This window comes from Glandiceps talaboti, chromosome 3 (genome assembly GCF_964340395.1).
Source record: "Glandiceps talaboti chromosome 3, keGlaTala1.1, whole genome shotgun sequence".
NCBI lineage: Eukaryota > Metazoa > Hemichordata > Enteropneusta > Spengelidae > Glandiceps > Glandiceps talaboti.
The window spans coordinates 16,750,866-16,772,902 of record NC_135551.1 but is presented as its reverse complement, the minus strand read 5'-3'; the positions used below and the strand labels follow the sequence as shown (position 1 = coordinate 16,772,902).

Genomic DNA, 22,037 nt, shown 5'->3' with positions numbered 1-22,037 from the left:
ACAAGAATACTATTCCCATAGAGGTTAGTCTAGTTAATTCCTGATGGACCGTATTTCGTTCAGCGTTACGTTGTACATAACACGGTCAGTCAGAAACTATAGACGACATGGACGACATGGATGCCATATAATATTCCCAATAGTCACTCAATTTTACTTAGCTAGAAATAATGTCCACAGACTCAAATCTGTCAGCACGTCTCTACTGTGAGTTTGTTGACGCTATTGGCCGGTCAGGTTTGTTAAGAAGCTCCATACACTAGCAATATTTGTGGCCCAATTTTAAACTATTATTGGAAACGATTGTCATGTCATCTAAATCTGTATTACTATGCATCAAACGCGTAGAAATGTGAAACACGTTTAGTGGTGGCGGTATGTAGTGCATAATGAAAAGGCGTACTACGAACATTTATTTCAAAATGAGCCCTGTGATATTACAATCTACGTACGTCCTAACCATGTAGTTCATATCATAAGCCTGCTTATATACATACATATGTATCGAATACACTAGCTACACGTATAGCGTTTATGTACGTATTGATTGCAAGCACGGTAGATTTGAATATTCATTTGTTTACTGCCCGGTTATGGGGGTGAACTCATGAATATATTCTGAACTAAATGCAAATGTATTCAAATCACTTCCGACTCGCAATCTGAACTATTTTTCAGATCGAGTATAATCCGATTAGACAGGCGCTAATGGGAAAGTACAGAAACGTCCACCTCATCAGCATAAAAGTACAGAATTGAACTCAATCTGAACTATAGTACGGAAAGTGTCGTAAACTGTACTATTTTTTCTACTAGTGTAAATGAGCAATATCATTTCTAACGAACATGGCGGCGAATATATATCTGTAAACCGAACATCCTGCCAATACGGATTTTTTCCTCAAAAGTAATCTTATCATTTAGCCAAAGAACCATCGCCTAGGCAATATCGAAAAATATCAGCAAACATTACTATTAATATCAAGAGTCCAAGAGAAGTAAGGGTGGAATTTACGAAAGAAACTCATGACAAACGTTATTCTGAATTACTGCATATATTTCATGACTTTGGTTCATATCTGGACAGATTGCCATTGATTTTAATGTAACAATGGATCCTGATTATGTTATTAGTATGTTATGTTTATGACAAACTCTATTTCGGAGTACTTTAACATTTGTCTTCATATATGGACAGATTCTTGCAATAGATTTCAATTTAAATGTGACAATGGAGACTGTATTTACTATTGGAATGTATGTAATGGTTTTAAAGACTGCAGTGACGGAAGTGACGAGGGTAAACTTTGTGAAGGTACGTACTGTAATTACGTATACAGTTATAATTTTCTTTCATCGATGTACATGACATGTTTCGCCTGTAAGAAGAAAACAACACTTACAATAATCTTGCCGAAGTCAAATATTACATGGATGTAGATATAAATATACACTCGCCATTTTCCTGTGTCTACATATGTTTATGTAGTAGCACAATGTGTGTAGAGACTGTAATGGCGTCCATTCGTCTACACAACCAAATTTGATATTCGTTGAAAGAATGTGTGAATGTCTACGATATATAAGAACCATGACATGTTGTACTTTCAATGCCTTCTTAGATTGTACAGATAAAGCAGTATTCAAATGTAACAATGGAAATTGTACAAGTGCTCTCAACCGATGTGATACATATCCACACTGTGATGATGGAAGTGATGAACTGAAATGTCCTGGTACGTTCTAGAGTTTGTTTGTATAATATGTAGAATTCTTTCTCTGTATAAGTATGTCACTCAGTTTTCTGTATGGAAAAATACAATGTCGTCTGAAACGAAAAGTGAAAAGTAGACATATGAAGGTGGCTAAATCACTCTCCTTCTATACTTAGAAAATATGCATTGTTTTCAAGCCAAGGCGAGAAACAAACGTTATACCGATTACATGAACAATTAATGAACGTTGTATCAAATAGACCTGTAAACCGAACATCCTGCACATACGGATTCATTTCACATGTCCTTAATGTTGATGGCAAAACACCACAAATTATGTACATAGATTTTCAATGATGAGGCAATTTTTATCATTTTCTGCGATCATCAAGTAATGTTTGCCACATTGATCACTGATAATAAGTAAACACCACTCTTCCGAGATCGCATGATGATAGATGTTATGCTTCTGGTGCTCAATAGCTAGTGGAAATCACGTATTGTTTCCGATGATTATAACAATTTGCACATCGTGGGTGCAATATCGTCAGCTAATTTCTGCTGGAACAATTGTATGTTAATTGGTTGTCTTTCTTCCTCAGCATTAGAAAATATAATCTAGCCAATTGCCATGGCCTAGACAACTATCAAGAAATATCGCAATCAAATCATCGTATTTTTAAAATAATATTTAATGATGTCACACCCCTCCATGAAAATGTTGACGGGCATGTGTTTTATGAAATAAAATCGACTGTTACCGACGCCTGCAAACATTACCATATATATCAAAAGTTCGAAAGTCACTGTAATAATGATGGACTCTCAGGGAGTAACTCATGACAAGCTTAATTCTGGAGCACAGCATATCTTTTAACAAGTCATCTATTTCTTCATATCTGGACAGATTGCCCAGGATTTGAATGTGACGATGAATATTGTATTTCGGGTTCGTTTTTATGTAATGGTTATGAAGAATGCACTGATGGAAGTGACGAGGGGAAAGTCTGTGAAGGTACTTACTATAAGGCCTTATAAATGCAATTGTGTGATTCCGATTAAGCTCAATAGTTAGAATAGGTGTGGTACGTAGGTTGGCGGTTTAGTTATTTTAATTTGTTGTATATTTTCTTTCCATGTGTAAGTGCCTAGTTCATATTTCCCAAGTGGTCTCTGAGTTATTTATTTACTTCCTATCAGATGTACAGCCATTACAGATGGGGAGATATAGTTTTTGTTTTTTTAAGTTGATGTTAGTTTCCGCATCCATCTTCGTGGGACTTCACAATATTTTCGATTTCATTATTTTTTTCTCAAACACGTAAAAACAGTTTAGAGTCGACAGTGAAAACTGTGTGGGGTCGGGTATTTCACTTGAACCAAACAATTATTTTTCCAATTTTTGAAATAAGTATACAGTAAAGTATTATTTTCATGATGAGTGATGCACATTAAATGTATGAACTATCAAATAATATATACCATATATATATGGCAAAAAGGAACACAACACCTAGACTAGTCTTGCCGATGTCAAATATGACATGGTTGTAGATATAAATATACACTCGTCATTTTCCTGTGTCTATATATGTTAATGTAGTAGCACAATCTGTGTTGAGACTGAAAAGACGTTCACTCGTCTACACAACCACATTTGAAATTCGTTGAAAGAATGTGTAAATGCCTACGATATACAAGAACCATGACATATTGTCCTTTCAATCTCTTCTTAGATTGTACAGGTAAATCGTTATTCAAATGTAACAATGGAAATTGTACAGTGGCTATCTTCCGATGTGATATATATCAAGACTGTGATGATGGAAGCGATGAACTGAACTGTCCTGGTACGTTCTAGAGTTGTTTTGTTTAATATGTACAATTGTTTCTCTGTATAAGCAGGTCACTCAGCTCAGTTTTCTGTAGGGAACATACAATGTCGTCTTAAACGTGATAAGTAGACATATAAAGGTGACCCAATCACTTTCCTTCTATACTTAGACAATATGCATTGTTTTCAAGCAAAGGAGAGAAACAAAAGTTATACCGATGACATGAACTAATGAACGTTGTGTCCAATAGATCTGTAAACAGAACATCCTGCACATACGGATTCATTTCACATGTCCTTAATGTTGACGGCAAAACACCGCAAATTATGTACGTAGATTTTCAATGATAAAGCCATTTTTATTATTTTCTGGTATCATCAAGTAATGTTTTCCACATTGATGATAAATAGATAATTTTGAATTTTTTTACAGAGTAAACGACTGAATATTGAAGTGAAATGTCACGGAAAATGTACCAAAGATACTAATGCAATGGCATCGTCCGAAGACAATCTTTATTAATTTATCGTTTGCATTATTTTGGTGATGGTTTTGAAGAAATATAATAATTATATCATCTCACTGCTCCTTCAATTCAAAACAGTCTTCCCAACAGTCGTCGTCACTCTAAGTCTTCCATCCGAACTGCTCTTAAACCTGTGTCTGCGTCTCGACGTCTTCAAAGAACAGGCGCAATTTAAATTAGCTTTATTATTGTTTATTATTGTTTATTATGTTATACAGAAATATCATTATTATAAAACATATTCCTGATCAGAATAGACAAATCGTTTTTGCTATGCTTCTTCAATGAATAATACAATTTCTTTTTAAGTTTTAGAATATATTTGCTACCATATAGGAGATGGTGAAACACATATTACAATATTACGTACAATTTTAAAATAGATTTATATTGTCTATATACTAAAGGATGTCATAACTCTTTCAGCTTTAGCATTGATACTGAATCACGTGTTATTATCTAGCATTATGGACTCACTTTTTGAAATGTGATCACCAAGCCAATTATATCCATTTGTTAACAAATCAAATACAACAAATGTGAGACAATAGTCAAATGAACCAAGGAGTATGTTTTTGTCTAAGCATCAACATGTAAATGTAACACCTTCATAATCCCATGACGTTCCAAGAACTGTTGGGTGTTAAAATCTGACATAGAGAGGCTAGGCTATGAACATCACCTTATAAGCATAGACAACACACATCATTGTAAAGAAAGCGAAGTATTAGGAAGAGGGGGTTGACCTGCATTTATTGTATACACATCTAAGAAATCATATTGGCGACGGTGTTATTATAATAATTGTTGGTATTAAGGATACAATTGGTGTTATAGGGTTAAATAAAGTATTGGCATTAAAATGAAAACAGTTTAAGTTGTCAGTTTATTTGATGGTATGGTGTATTCATTCACCTATATACAATATTCACTCCCAACGTTCCACTGAAACTACTTTGGAATAAGGTATTCTGATAGCTTTAGGTTTCAGGGGAATGCTTATCGTTTGCTTCTGGTATTTTGGACTAATTTCCACCAAACTTACCTTGCAGGTGATCGCCACAAAACACACTATAAGGAACACACGCCCCATGTCCATCACTTCTCCTTGTTGTTGCAACTTGTACTCCGACGTAAACAACAGCCAATGTATTTACAGTATATAGTCACATGTTCAATATGTAACATTGACTTTTTAATAACCTTTCTTTTTAATTTTGAAATCATTTTGCATCGACCACAAACAAACGAAATGTCTGTCAGAATACCACTTCTGTGATTTTTTAATGTACAGATAATAATGTGGAAGGAAAACAGACATACATGAAGATCAAGTGGATAGATAATTACTTAACTTTTTGTTTTAAATGTTTACAGAATTATTAAGGTCGGGCAGGTCATCGAATACACACAATGTTCTTTATTTTGCCTTAGACTTTATATAATGTACATAGGTGTATACAAGGACTAGTTACACTGTATTTCAAATTACAATTTACAATTATCACTTCAAACCTGTAAAACTGACTGAACATAATTGCTTAATTATCAAAAATAGCTCAGGTGGCTATGAACGTATTAAACAAATGGTCAATTTAAAAGTATTACAATATTACAAAAGACAGAAAAAGAGAGATAGATAGATAAATAGAAGAGAGAGAGAGAGAGAGAGAGAGAGAGAGATAGAGAGAGAGAGAGAGAGAGAGAGAGAGAGAGAGAGAGAGAGAGAGATGTGCAGAGACTATTTCAAATTTAGAACATACTAATTAGGCTTCGTGGAGCAGCCTGGTGTACGAAACCGCAACGAGCTAGAGAGAGAAAGAGTGACAAAGAAGAAATTCTGGTGTCTAAATATTTGGGATAATATTATATTGCATTAACGCATTTAGCAAAGCCATAACCGTACAAGTGGCGGTGTGTGTGTGTGTGTGTGGGGGGGGGGGGGTACTTGTATTTAAAATTGAGGTCACCAACACGTAAATCGCTCAATGTACATGTAATATGAAGCCTGTGTGATCTTTACTCGTAATGTATTCATTTTATTTTGTTATTTGAATGTATCGGTTGTGTTGTGCTGTATTGTAAATATCATCACACTGGAACATTAGAATGAACAGAACAAATAATAGCAACCTGCAATTGAATCAGTTTGCCTTCTTATTACTTTAGCACAACAATAGTTTTAAACAATAATAATAATGACAGACAGACAGGCGTGTTCACAATGTTTGGAGGGGTATGTCCGACCATGTAATGATATAACTCGTCACAAGAGCAATATGGATCGCATCAAATAGAAAATAATGATCTACTAAGCATTTACATTCTATTACTGCTATCAACTAAGGAATTATTATGTGTGATATATTATCACTTAAATTTGGTCACTTACAAGGCAAAGAGGATGTGGTAACTATTGTCATTTCACACAAACTCTTGCAGGCAATCCCCTAAAAAGGCAAAACACTTGGACATACAATGATTTGAATAATTTGAATAATTTCCCAAGTTGCTGAAAAAATAACTGTACGTTGATATTGAATATTAACAGAGTAAGTAAAGCTGACATAAGTCTGACGTGACTGCATTACCTCCCCTTGGCAGGATATGATCATTCTTATGTCAGCAGAACGGTGCTTAAAATTGCAGGATTCTAATTATTAAATATTACGAAAGGACATAGCAGTATTTATTTCATTGCTCACTTTTAAGTAATGAAATAAATAAAACATTTGTGTATATTTTATCAGATTAAGACTTGATCCATAATGTCGTGACAACTTTTTACATAAATGAACACAGAACATGTACCCTCACATAGTCACTGCCCATAGACTCCATTCAAAACACACATAAAGTACAACAAAAGCGAAGCTAATTAAATTCGAAAAACTTAGGTGCTGTTATTTTCATCCCTTTTTATTCATTCTCACAATCACCAATACACAACCTTTAAAGACCCTTAACATTTGACGTAAAGTTTTAAGCTATTGTTTATTGTTACATCTGTCAGAGTCTGTCGCAATACGAGTTCGTATTCATTATGTTTTCCAGACTTACTAAACTGCTCATTTAAATGTTTTCAGTGGAATTGCCAGGAAAATCTACAAAGTTCATCAAAATAGTCAAGCTTTCTGTCTATTATTGACAAGTATTGTTTGTAATAAATAAAAATGTGAGCTTATCAAGGTTCTGTAATTGTTTTACATTATTCAAACGTTGCCGACAATCAGTTAGTGGACGCTGAAGACTGTTCTACTGAGAAAGATGTAAGGAGATGGAACTAACGTGCCACTAGCTACAGTACATGACTGTGATGTAAGCAAAAGAGTTACATTCCTGATGATATTAACGTGGCCAGATGAAAACAGCCTGCCAGTACAATGCAAACGATATAAGGAGATATTACAATTGTAATATTATTTGTGAAGTAACCAGTTGAAAATAACATTCTAATACAATGCATGTGATGAAAGCAGATGGAAAATATAGGTATCACATTACTTGTGATGTAACAAGGTATACTTTATTCTACACGTGTAACAATACCTATGACATATGCGAATAACAACTAGCAATGCATTTAGGTGGGGATACACAAAAAAATCATTATTTTGACCATTTTTGAGATTATATGCTCTTTTGCCATATATTCTTCTTTCAACCAGTGAAAATTGAACTGGATTTGAGTTTTGCAATTATCGAAAAATAATGAAAAAATAATAGTAAACAAATGCACGGGTACTGAAACTTCCAAAGAAGCCTTACTTTATCACTATAAACTCACAATATTTGCATACAAGCAAGGCAATTGAGAGAAGATTATGAAAATTGTATGCGGGTGTCAAATTTGCGCATGCTCAGATCACACACGGATCACTAGCTAGCACTGTAACCATGGAGGAAAAGGGAAGATATCTCCATGACGGCACCACAAAGGAAAGCAAAAGATGCGGGTATCCCAGGCATAACATCCTTTCTCTTCCAGTCGTGACGTCGCAACGTTAATAACATCAACGATATATATATATATATATATATATATATATATATATATATATATATATATATATATATATATATAACGCATATGACCACACATATATATATATATATATATATATATATATATATATATATATATATATATATATATATATATATATATATATATATATATATAACGCATATGACCAAACGAGTGAAACCTCTCATAATAATACAAAGTATTTAAAGGAAAAATATGTAAATACTTACGCAGAGAAATGTGGAAAGTTAAATAGCTAACAGAGCATTTACGACAGATTGCCGCTTTGAGTACTTTCCATGAAAATCACATTTGTTCCGATCTCTCCAAACGTAGGACGGTACGTAGGAAAGCTATTTCCGAGAGAGAGAGAGAGAGAGAGAGAGAGAGAGAGAGAGAGAGAGAGAGAGAGAGAGAGAGAGAGAGAGAGAGAGAGAGAGAGAGAGAGAGAGAGAGAGAGAGAGCGAGCGAGAGAGAGAGAGAGAGAGAGAGAGAGAGAGAGAGAGATGTAGAGACTATTTCAAATTTAGAACATACTAATTCGGCTTCCAGGAGCAGCTTGGTGTACGATACTTCAAGAGACAGTGAGAGAGTGACATCAGAAGAGACTCTAGTGTATAAGTATTGTGGATAATATTAGATTGCATTAATGCATTTAGTAAAGCTTTAACCGTAACCGTGGCGATAATTGGGGAGGGGGTTACTTGTATTTAAAATGAAGGTCACTAACACAAATCGAGCAATGTAATGTGTAGCCTGTGTGATCTTTACTTGTCAGGTATTCGTTTTATTTTGTTGAATTTAACGGTTGTCTTGTATAATTGTAAATAACGTTACACTCGCACATTACAATTAAGAGTAAAAAATAACCACAGCCTTGCCATTAAAGCAGGCAGACTTTTCATTACTTGAGCACATCAACAGTTTAAAAAATAATAATAATAACAGATAGACAAGCTTGTTCAAAATGTCTAGTGGGGTATGTCTGACCATGTAATGATATAACTCTGTCATCAGAACAGAATTATGGATCGTATAAAATAAAAAATAAATATCTACTAACATTTATATTCTATTACTGCATTTAAAGAATTATTACATGATATAATTACCACTTAAATTTGGTCACTTAAAAGGCAGAGAGGATGTGGTAACTATGTTGTCATTTCACACAAACCCTTGCAGGCAATCCCCAAAAATGGCAAAACAGTGGACATGCAATGTGTTTCAATGCTTCAATACAAGATGTGAAAAACAAATATTTTGAACTGACTTCCATTATTAAAATGTTACGAAAGGACATAGCAGTATTTCTTTCATTGCTCACTTTTAAGGAATGGAATGAATAAAACATTTGTGTATGTTTTATGAGAATAAAGACATGATTCATAATGTCGTGACAACTTTGTACATAATGAACACAGCAGACGTACCCTCACATAGTCACTGCCCAGAGACTGCATTCAAAACACACACAAAGTACAACAAAAAAGAAGCTAATTACGTAAAACTTAGGTGAAGTTATTCAGTCATTTTTTATTCATTCTCACAATCACCAATACACAACCTTTAAAGACCCGCAACATTTGACGTAAAGTTTTAAGCCATTGTTTATTGTTACATCTGTCAGATCTGTCGCAATATGAGTTCGTATTCATTATGTTTCCCAGACTTACTAAACTGCTCATTTAGATATTTTCAGTGGAATTGCCAGGAAAATCTACAAAGTTCATCAAAATAGTCAAGCTTTTTGTCTATTACTGACAAGCTTTGTTTGAAATAAATAAAAGTGTGAGCTTAACAAGGTTCTGCAGTGAATTTGCATCATTCAAACGTTGCCGACTTGCAGTTAGTGGACGCTGAAGACTGTTCTACTGCTATCGTCTCTCACATAACAAGTAGGTGATAATTTATTTGAGTTCTGCAATATTTTCTGGTACGACTTAAGCGACTTCTCTGCTGTACTGAAATACATTGCAATAATCATAATTCTTCTTCTCCTTCTTCATAACACTGAGCATTCGTGTCAGATGATTATTTTCGTGTGCAAATGATTAACATGGATTTGAATTTTAAAAAAGGCTAATTGAACAATTAGTTTAATTTAAATTTGGCTCTTATAATGAAATGTTACTATTCTACACAGAACGCACTACAAAGTTATAGTTTTACTGTTCACATCTCTTTATAAATACGGTTGTGAAAGTTCGCAGGTTTCTTAATATCCGCTACTAGATTGCAATGAAGTTCACTGTTTTGTAACAGGCTAGGTGTTTTGTAAATATCTTTCAAGGACTGAGTTTATTATGTAACAATAATAAACATTTCATTTTTTATTCCATTTCAGGTCACCCATCACACATAGACATGTTGAAAGTGTTTGTTTTCCTGACTGCCGTGTTAGCGGCATCAGTTTCCTTGGAGGTAAGTTTATTTTGTTTTGTTTGCAATTGCCTATGATAACGAGTGTTTGGTCACATTCGTGCTGAGAGCAGAATTCATGACCATATTGTTGTGCATGACAAGTACATGTACGTTGTGATTTTCCTAGTATTCTACAGTCATACGGTAGTCTTACAAATGTGGTATGTTTTGTATATAGTGAAAGCTACTCTCCATGACCAAATATCACCATGTAAATACATACGTACATGATGTTTTCAATTCAATGATGTCTTTAAATCATATTACTTTTTGAAGTCTACATCTGTTTATTATGCTTTATAACCGACATAAAAGATGAGATTACACTTTTGAAAAAAATATAGCGCTGTTATATTTTCCCGTTAATCTTTCCCTCTTTCACATGTGAATCAATGGTTGCAGGTCGATCGCAAGTATCCACACCTCATAACCGTACAACCCATCTCTATAAGTGTGCTCTTTTGTGTTCGCCTCCTTTTCGTAAACCCCCTACAGTGGGTGTTATTACCGAGTATTGTTTGAGTTCTCAGTATGTAATGATTTCTTTGTCACTAAACTAGTATTGTCGTTGAGAGTGTGTTAGTTATAATGTATTTTACATAATATTTCACAAAACACTCTTTCTCCGCCTCTTTGAATGTTGTACAAAACACCGTCAAACGCTTTCAACGTTCAATAAACGTGTATCTACAAAACGATCGTAAATTCTGTCGTACTACAACGTATACTAATAAAACGACAGGTATTCAATTTTTATATTTTGCAAATATATACAAAAATCAAATAACAGTAATCCTAAGAACCAAACATACATCTCTAGAGATCATATTGTTGTTGCCTACTAATCAATATTTCATAGTGTATAGTTAATGTACTTGTTTCATATGGTAACCAAGGTGAATTGAAACTTACCCTAGGCCTGTTGTTAATACCTGTAAAGAAGATATATCGCAAAAGTTTGAATTGATGTGCGTACCTGTTAATTTTCCGCTTGTTTTTACATTGGTTATATTAGTGATTCTTGTACCTATTTGCATATTCCATGTTACTTACATACAAAGTGAAAGTAGCCTAATACAAACTAAAGGTATCCTAGTAAACGGCGTTAAGACTGATAGCAATTCATTGTTTATCCCAGTATTATCAATAATTCCGATATTTTCTCGATATAGTCAGTTTGGGCTAATATATTTCTGCATTTTTTTCAAAATTAGACGTAGGAGAGGCTGAGATATATCAATATTTTAGGAGAAGAACATTAATATTGAATATGATTGCAAACACTTTGCCTAGCATACACTGTGGCCAAACACCTACATTGCACTCATTAAAAAAAATATGATTGCGCATACACGATGGCATCAACATTCCTAGATCCACCACTGCAAGCCACCCAAGTTAGGAAATATTACAGAGGTATTAAATTGTATAGATTGAACATGAATCGCCCTTCACCGCTTTGTTTTGCGCGGAATGTGATAAATGTTTTTCCTCGCATACAGCCTATGTCAGAATTTCAAAATAGAAAGTAGATTTAATCAGAAACACTGTATTAGTTCATAAACTAATCCACATTTCATTTCATGTGTTATTTTAAAAAAATGAGTCAGTCAGTCTGTCAGTGTCAGGCACAATTAATAGATTCTCACTAATAAAGACATAAGGTTATCCATTGTCATCACTGATCATAGACCTCGTGACACTTTAAGTTCATATTTTGTTCATCTAGTTATCTGCCATCTTATCTTTCTTGTCTTCCTTGCATGATATACATCTCCATACGATGAGTATTAAAGTATCCATATTTATATAAATCCGTTAAATGAATAAAGAATAACTAACGCAATTGCTACTTTTACGGTAAATTGTATATTTTGGTACTTATAATGAACTAAACTGTAATATATACTGATATAACTCAACGCCTGAGCACACACTATAGTCTAAAATAAAGTATATGAAATAAGTGGTATCACTACACGATACAAACACGATCTATGAATACACTTACGGGCGTAAACCTATAGAATACGTATGTTTCCAGGCACACGGTTTTGAAAAAACAATACATGCCTATTCCTTTATAAACAAAACCATTGTAAGTTTGCATCGTGGTAAATGCTTCTATCACTAGCAATGAATACTTAAAAAAGACATTATAGAATATATGAAAACACTTGACTCGATATGCTGGTATGTCCTCAACCCCAACTTATGCAATAATAAGGAGTCGAATACCCTACCGGACTCATGAATACACACTGTTGATGGCGCTATACGGTGTTGGCCGGGTCATTACCCGGAAACTATTACCTACCGACTTAAGTATTTACACATGTCGTTTTAGCATGCTAAACGCTTGTATGTATGTATGTATGTATGTATGTATGTATGTATGTATGTATGTATGTATGTATGTATGTATGTATGTATGTATGTATGTATGTGTGTGTGTATGCATGTATGTATGTATGTATGTATGTATGTATGTATGTGTGTATGTATGTATATATGTATGTGTGTGTATGTATGTGTGTATGTGTGTATGTATGTATGTATGTATGTATGTATGTATGTATGTATGTATGTATGTATGTATGTATGTATGTGTGTGTGTATGTATGTATGTATGTATGTGTGTGTGTGTATGTGTGTGTATGTATGTATGTATGTATGTATGTATGTATGTATGTGTGTATGTGTGTGTATGTATGTATGTATGTATGTATGTATGTATGTATGTATGTATGTATGTGTGTGTGTGTATGTATGTATGTATGTGTGTATGTATGTGTATGTACGTGTGTATGCATGTGTGTATGTATGTATGTATGTATGTATGTATGTATGTATGTGTGTATGTGTGTATGTATGTATGTATGTATGCATGTATGTATGTATGTATGTATGTATGTATGTATGTATGTATGTATGTATGTATGTATGTATGTATGTATGTATGTATGTATGCGTGTGTATGTATGTATGTATGTATGTATGTATGTATGTATGTATGTATGCATGTATGTATGTATGTATGTATGTATGTATGTATGTATGTATGTATGTATATGTGTGTTTGTGTAGGGGGATGGTCTAGGTAGTAGGTATGTGGGAAGGAATGGAGAGTAAATGGCTGGATGGGTCAATACAGATGGACGGACGGATAGAGGATACGTGCGTACTCCTTTACTTTCCCTGATGGTCGACACGAATGGAAATGTTTCCTGCTCAACACATTTCCAAGAGTGGGTGCAACTACTCATTCCATTGGCAAAGAATATGTGACCAATAATTGCATGTGACAATAAACACGGTACATTCTTGTTCAGTATTATTTCATGAACTTAAGTAGATATTGAGGTAACGTTTATTAAAGAGGTGGGTCATGATGTCTCATTATTGGCCCTGTTAGAACGATTTGTCTTCATTGCTGTCAGTATGGCACCACAAGTGTCTATACAGTGTCTGTTTCATACATTGGTGAAAATACGATAAGACGAGACAGGAAAACCAATACAATACAATACAATACAATACAATACAATACAATACAATACAATACAATACAATACAATATACGACAAGACAAGACAAGACAAGACAAGACAAGACAAGACAAGAAAAAATCAGACAAGACCAGGTCAGGCCCATCTATACACAGTAACACCTTTTCCCACTCACTCCGGCCTGCATTCTACCCATCAATTTAGAAGTAATTTCAAGCCCAAGATAGATCATCTACCTGTGTAAGCTACGTTCCAACCACATCGAACAGGAAACCACCTGGTCATGGTCGACGACGAAAAGTTTCCATTATATCTAATCAGGATCAACAAGGATGATAACTCTTTGTAAATCAATATTGAATTTGATACTTTTTCTGGTCTTCACAGTCTTTAGTGTAGTCGCTAGTGCTCTCATCTTTTTACCGTCTTTCATTATAGATCCCATTATCTCCAAGAAAGTTACATGATGATCACCATTCCAGATTCAAAAACTTTAGAGAGGGACGTCACTTGCCTGTCGTAGTGGTATGTAGGTTTTATCGATCCCAAACAGTTGTACATTTGAAATAGTTTAAAGTAAAATAGTCAGCGTAGCAGAAAATTATTTTTTCATGATATCGTTTTGAGATTGAAGCAAATAAGCAGAACGTGAAAAATACTGTATACACGTGTATTTGCGAGACGATTCAATACCAATGATCTACTTGCAACACTGTATGCTGCCATCACTCGACTCACCTACAACCACAACACAGTTGTTTCTGTTTGACAAATACCTGGTGGAAAATGACAGACAAGTTATATGGTAGGACGAAATGAGACATTATTAAATCGACCTTTTTTTGAAAGAAATGGATGAGCAATTGATATGGCTATAATTACTTCATCACTAATAGATAATAGGGGCTGTTAATGCTTATCTACTTTTAAAAATGCTAATTATTGAACAAATGAAACATACTCTTTAAAGTGCATCTGATCAATCGCTTTGTCAATCTCCTTTCAATCAAACTGTATTCTTTATTCGTTGCATTGTTAGGCATCCTCCAGGATTGAAAGAAGACAGACAGGTATTTAACGAAAACCTAAATTCTTCCGGGAACATAATCATTGCATGTCAAACCAAACAAAATTATGATTTTAACCAAAGTTTATTTTCACTAAATACAAGTACATCTTGTTATCACTTTTATTTTATTTCATTTGAAATGTAAATGCATATAAATACATCCCAGTTCAAAACCAACTACCAATATCTCAAAGAGCACTTCATAAGTAAGCATACAAAGGTGACTCGGTCCCGTTCATTCTATGATTAGACAATATGCCTTCTTTGCTAGCCAGGTAGAGATAAATGTTATGTCGGTTAAACGAGCAATATCATTAGTAATGAACATGGTGGCGAATATATATATATTTGTAAACCGAACATCCTGCCAATACGGATTTCTTTCTCAAAAATAATCTCATCATTTAGACAAACAATCATCACCTAGGCAATATAAAAAAATATCAGCAAACATTACTATAAATATAAAGAGTTCAAGAGAAGTAAGGATGGAATTTACGGGAGAAACTCATGATAAACGTTATTCTGAATTACTGCATATCTTTCATGACTTTTGTTCATATCAGGACATATTGCCATTGATTCAATGTAACAATGAATCCTGATTGGGCTGTATGTTATGTTTATGGCAAACTCTAAATCTGAGTACTGTGATATTTGTCTTCATATATGGACAGACTGCGATGAATTTAAATGTGACAATGGCGAGTGTATTTACCATTGGACTATATGTAATGGTTTTAAAGACTGTAGTGACGGAAGTGACGAGGGTAAACTTTGTGAAGGTACGCACTGTAATTACGTATACAGTTACAATTTTCTTTCATCGATGTACATGACCTTTTTCGCCTATAAGAAGAAAACAACACATATATATATATTAATCTTGCCGAAGTCAAATACGACATGGTTGTAGATATAAATATACACTCGTCATTTTCCTGTGTCTATATATGTTAATGTAGTTGCACAATGGGTGTTGAGACTGGAAAGACGTTCACTCGTCCAAACAACAACATTTGAAGTTTGTTGAAAGAATATGTGAATGTTTACGATATTTAAGAACTATGACATGTTGTACTTGCAATGCCTTCTTAGATTGTACGGATAAAGCATTATTCAAATGTGGCGATGGGAATTGTACAGTGGCTGGCTACCGATGTGATGCATATAAAGACTGTGATGATAGAAGTGATGAACTGAATTGTCCTGGTACGTCCTGGAGTTTGTTTGTTTAATATGAAAAAATTATGTCACTCAGTTTTCTGTAGGGAACATACAATGTCGTCTTAAACGAAAAGTGATAAGTAGATATATAAAGGTGGCCCAATCACTCTCGGTGTAACAAACGTTACACCGAGTACATGAACGTTGTATGCAATAGACCTGTAAACAGAACATCCTGCCCATAGATTCATTTCATATTTCCGTAATGTTGACGGCAAAACACTACAAATTCTGTACATAGATTTTCAATGATGAAGCCATTTTTATCATTTTCTGCGATCATCAAGTAATGTTTGCCACAATGATCACTGATAATAAATAGACACCACTCTTCCGAGATCACATCATGATAGATTTAATGCTTCTGGTGGTAAATGTGTAATGGAAATGACGTATCTTTTCCGATGATCATAACACTTTGCACATCCTCGGTGTAATATCGTCAACTAATTTCTGCTGGAACAATTGTCTTTCTTCCTCAGCATAAGAAATATAATCTAGCCAACTGCCATCGCCTAGGCAACGTCAAGAAATATCGCAATCAATTCATCGCAATTGTTTATGATAATCAATAATGCCACACCCCTCCATGAAAATGTTGACGGACATGTGTGTTATGAAATAAAATCGACTGTTACCAGCGCCTGCAAGCATTACCATCAATATCAAAAGTTCGAAAGTCACTGTAATAATGATGGACTTCAGGGATTAATTCATGACAAGCTTAATTCTGGAGCACTGCATATCTGTTAATATCTATTTCTTCATATCTGGACAGATTGCCCAGGATTTGAATGTGACGATGGATATTGTATTTCGGGTTGGCGTCTATGTAATGGTTATGGAGACTGCAGTGATGGAAGTGACGAGGGGAAAATTTGTGAAGGTACTTATTATAAGGACTAATAAATGAAATTGTGTGATTCCGATTAAGCTCAATAGTTAAAATGAGTGGGGTAGGTAGGGAGGCTGTTTAGTTATTTTATTTTGTAGTATGTTTTTTTTCCATGTGTAAGTGCTTAGTACATGTTTCCCGTTGTTTGCCAAGTGGTCTCCGAGTTATTTTTTCTTCCTATCAGATGTACAGCCATTACAAATTGGAAGAACAGTTTTACATTGTCTTTTTAAGCTGATGTCAGTTTTCGCGTCCACCTTCGTGAGTTATCACAATTTTTTCGATTTCATTATTTTTTCTCAAATACGTAACAACAGTTCAGAGTCGACAGTGAAAACTGTGTGGGGTCGGGTATTTAACTCGAAACAAACAATTATTTTTCTGATTTTTTGAATAAGTATACAGTAACGTTTTATTTTCATGAGTAATGTACATTAAATGTATCTCCTGTATGAACTATCAAATAATATAAAACATATATATGGCAAAAAGGAACACAGCACCTAAACTATTCTTAATGCCGAGGTCAAATATGACATGGTTGTAGATATAAATATACACTCGTCATTTTCCTGTGTCTATATATGTTAATGTAGTAGCACAATCTGTGTGGAGACTGGAAAGACGTCCACACAACCACATTTGAAATTCGTTGAAAGAATGTGTGAATGTGTACGATATATAAGAACCATGTCATGTTGTACTTTAAATGCCTTCTTAGATTGTACAGATAAATCATTGTTCAAATGTAACAATGGGAATTGTACACTGGCTGTCAACCGTTGTGATACTTCTCAAGACTGTGGTGATGGAAGTGATGAACTGAATTGTCCTGGTACGTTCTAGAGTTTGTTTGTTTAATATGTACAATTGTTTCTCTGTATAAGTTTGTCACTCAGCTTTCTGTAGCGAACATACAATGTCGCGATAAGTAGACATATAAAGGTGGCCCAATCACTCTCCTTCTATACTTAGACAATATGCATTATTTTCAAGCCAAGGAGAGAAACAAAAGTTATACCGATTACATGAACAATTAATGAACGTTGTATCAAATAGACCTGTAAACCGAACATCCTGCACATACGGATTCATTTTACATGTCCTTAATGTTGACGGCAAAACACCACAAATTCTGTACGTAGATTTTCAATGATGAAGCCATTTTTATCATTTTCTGCAATCATCAAGTAATGTTTGCCACATTGATCACTGATAATAAATAGACACTACTCTTCCGAGATCGCATGATGATGAATTTAATGCCTCTGGTGGTAAATGCCTGGTGGAAATGACGTATCTGTTCCTTTGATCATAGCACTTTGCACATCCTCATTCCAATATCGTCAACAATTTTCAGCTGGAACAATTGTATGTTAATTGGTTGTCTTCATTCATGTGCATTAGAACATGTTATCTAGCCAACTGCCATCCCCAAGACAACATAAAAAAATATCGCAATCAAATCATCGTATTTTTTTATGATATCTAATGATATCACACCCCTCCATGAAAATGCTGATGGACAGGTGTGAAATGAAATAAAATTGACTGTTACGCACACTTGCAAACATTACCATAAATATCAAAAGTTCGAAAGTCACTGTAATAATGATGGACTCTCAGAGAGTAACTCATGACAAGCTTAATTCTGGAGCACTACATATCTTTTAACATCTATTTCTTCATATCTGGACAGATTGCCCAGGATTTGAATGTGACAATGGATATTGTATTTCGCGTTGGACTTTATGTAATGGTTATGAAAACTGCAGTGATGGAAGTGACGAGGGGAAAGTTTGTGAAGGTACTTATTATAAGGCCTAATAAATGAAATTGTGGAGTTCTGATTTTGCTCAATAGTTAGAATGGGTGGGGTAGGTAGGTAGTCGGTTGAGGTATTTTATTTTGTTGTATATTTTCTTTCCATGTTTAAGTACATAGTTCATGTTTCCCGTTGTTTTCCAAATGGTCTCTGTGTTATTTATTTCTTCCTATCATATGCTCAGCCATTACAGATTGGATGAACAGTTTTACATTGTCTTTTTATGTTGATGTTAGTTTTCTCATCCACCTTCGTGAGACTTAACAATTTTTGCGATTACATTATTTTTTCTCAAATACGTAAAACCAGTTCAGAGTCGACAGCGAAAACTCGGTGGGGTCGGGTAACTCTAACCAAAGAATTATTTTTCACAATTTTTAAGATACAGTAACGTTTTATTTTTATTAGTAATGTACGTTAAATGTATCGCCTGTATGAACTATCAAATAATATAAAACATATATATGGCAAAAAGGAACACACCGCGTAGACTAGTCTTGCCAAGGTCAAATATGACATGGTTGTAGATATAAATATACATTTGCCGTTTTATTGTGTCTATATATGTTAATGAAGTAGCATAATGTGTGTGGAGACTGGAATGATATTCACTCGTCTACACAACCTAATTTGACATTCCTCGAATGAAGGTGTGAATGTGTACTCTCTATTTAAGAACCATGTCATGTTGTACTTTTAATGCCTTCCTAGATTGTACAAATAAAGCATTCTTTAAATGTGACAATGGGGATTGTACAAGTGCTGACAGACGATGTGATAAATATCAACACTGTGATGACGGAAGTGATGAAAAGAATTGTCCTGGTACGTTCTAGACTTTGTTTAATAATGACTGCAAGTATGTGCAATTGTTTCTGTATGTAAGTATGTCACTCAGTTTTCTCCTGGGAAGATATAATATATGCCGAATACAGAAATAAAAGTTATACCGATTACATGAACAATAGACCTACCTGTAAACCGAACATCCTGCCCATACGTACGGATTCATTTCACATGTTGACGGCGAAATAAATTTTGTGCACAGATTAACAATGATGAAGCCAGTTTATCAGTTTCTGGTATCATCAAGTAATGTTTCCCACATTGATCACTTGTAATAAATAAAAATCACTCGGAGATCGCATGATGATAGATTTAATGTTTCTGGCGGTAAATTGCTAGTGGAAATGATGTATCTTTGTCAATGATCATAAAACTTTGCACATCCTCAGTGCAATGTCATCAGTCATTTTCTGCTGTAACAATTGTATGTTAATTAGTTTTCTTTATTCCTCCGCATTAGAACATACATACATATAAGGTATATGATAACCATTGCAGGAATAATAGTAATACAAACTTTTATTTAATTTTGAATTTGTTTTACAGAGTAAAGAACGACTGAATATCGAAGTGAAATGTCACGGAAAATGTACCAAAGATACTAATTAATGTAATGGTATCGTCCGAAGAAAACCTTAATTAATTCATCATTTGCATTATTTGGTGATGGTTTTGAAGAAATATAATATTTATATCATCTCACTGCTCCTTCAATTCGAAACAGTCTTCCCCACAGTCGTCGACGTCACTCTCACTCTAAGTCTTCCATCCGCGCTGCTCTTAAAACTGTGTGGCTGCACCAGGAGTTAATCGGAGAATAGGCACAATATAAATTCGCTTTATTGTTGTTTATTATGTTATCTAGAAATATCGTTATTACGAAACATATTCCTGATCAGATTAGAATTTTTTTTTTTGCTATGCTTCTTCAATGAATGGTACAGTTTCTTTTAGAATGTATTTGCGACCATATTGGAGATGGTAAAACACGTATTACAATATTAGAATTTTAAAATAGATTTATATTTGTTCTACAATTCAACTATTTATACAGTCCTCAGTTATGCGAACATTGCATTCTATGATATGCTGCCTACCTATCTTAAACACGATCTAAACCGTCCTAGGAACATATGCAGAAAATTAGTTAGTAATGAATTCTACGAACTATCTGATAACTCTACATTGTATAAACTCAAATCGTTTAAGACTGCTACAAAAATTATCAAAGATTCAACACATCCACTACATACAGAATATGAATATCTACCAAGTGGTCGTCGCCTCAGAGTACCACGTGCACGTACAAACAGATTTAAGTATAGCTTTGTTCCAAGATCTATTCATCTCATAAATAACATGTAACCGCTACTGTCTGTATGTATGTATTTATATGTATTGTATTGTAATCCTAACTTTACTTTTCATGGATTATGTATTTAATTAATGTAAACTGTGTGGATATGTAGTTTGTCTATTTTCTGTCAATGCAACGAAAATTTCATGATCGACATGACGAAAGTTATTATTATTATTATTATTATTATTATTATTATTATTATTATTATTATTATTATATTGTCTATATACTAAAGGATGTTATAACTCTTTCAGCTTAGCATTGATACTGAATCACGTGTTATTATCCAGCATTATGGACTCAACTGTTGAAACGTGATAATCAAGCCAATTATATCCATTTGTTAACAAATCAAAAACAACAAATGTGGAACAATAGTCAAATGAACCAAGAAGTAATCTTTTTGCCCAAGCTTTATTAATCTTGTTGTTATATATTATCCGTGCTAAAGAGTACGGTACGGCGATATTTGACATCAACATGTAAATGTAACACCTTTATAATGCCATGATGTTCCAACGAATGTTGGTTGTTAAAATCTGACAGAGAGGCAAAGCTATGAAAACGACCTTATTAGCATAGACAACACAAATCATTGTAAAGAAAGTGAATTGTTAAGAAGTGGGGGTTGACATGCATTTATTGTATACATATCTAAGAAATCATTTTGGTGACGGTGTTATTATAATAATTGTTGGTATTAAGGATACAATTTGGTGTTATAGGGTTAAATAAAGTATTGGCATTAAAATGAAAACAGTTTTAGTCGTCAGTTTATG

At 34.0% G+C, this 22,037-nt stretch overlaps 1 protein-coding gene across 1 annotated transcript in view; it reads left to right on the top strand.

Moving 5' to 3' along the window:
* Positions 1–21,418, top strand: part of LOC144453995 (uncharacterized) — a 44,703-nt gene extending 23,285 nt beyond the window's left edge. The window contains exons 5-11 of the mRNA XM_078145381.1: positions 1,199–1,315; positions 1,623–1,736; positions 17,111–17,218; positions 17,949–18,062; positions 18,927–19,034; positions 19,764–19,877; positions 20,445–21,418. Of these exons, the coding sequence (XP_078001507.1) occupies positions 1,199–1,315; positions 1,623–1,736; positions 17,111–17,218; positions 17,949–18,062; positions 18,927–19,034; positions 19,764–19,877; positions 20,445–20,449 (680 nt within the window). The 3' untranslated portion in view covers positions 20,450–21,418. The remainder of the gene's footprint in view (positions 1–1,198; positions 1,316–1,622; positions 1,737–17,110; positions 17,219–17,948; positions 18,063–18,926; positions 19,035–19,763; positions 19,878–20,444) is intronic.
* Positions 21,419–22,037: the final 619 nt, after the last annotated feature.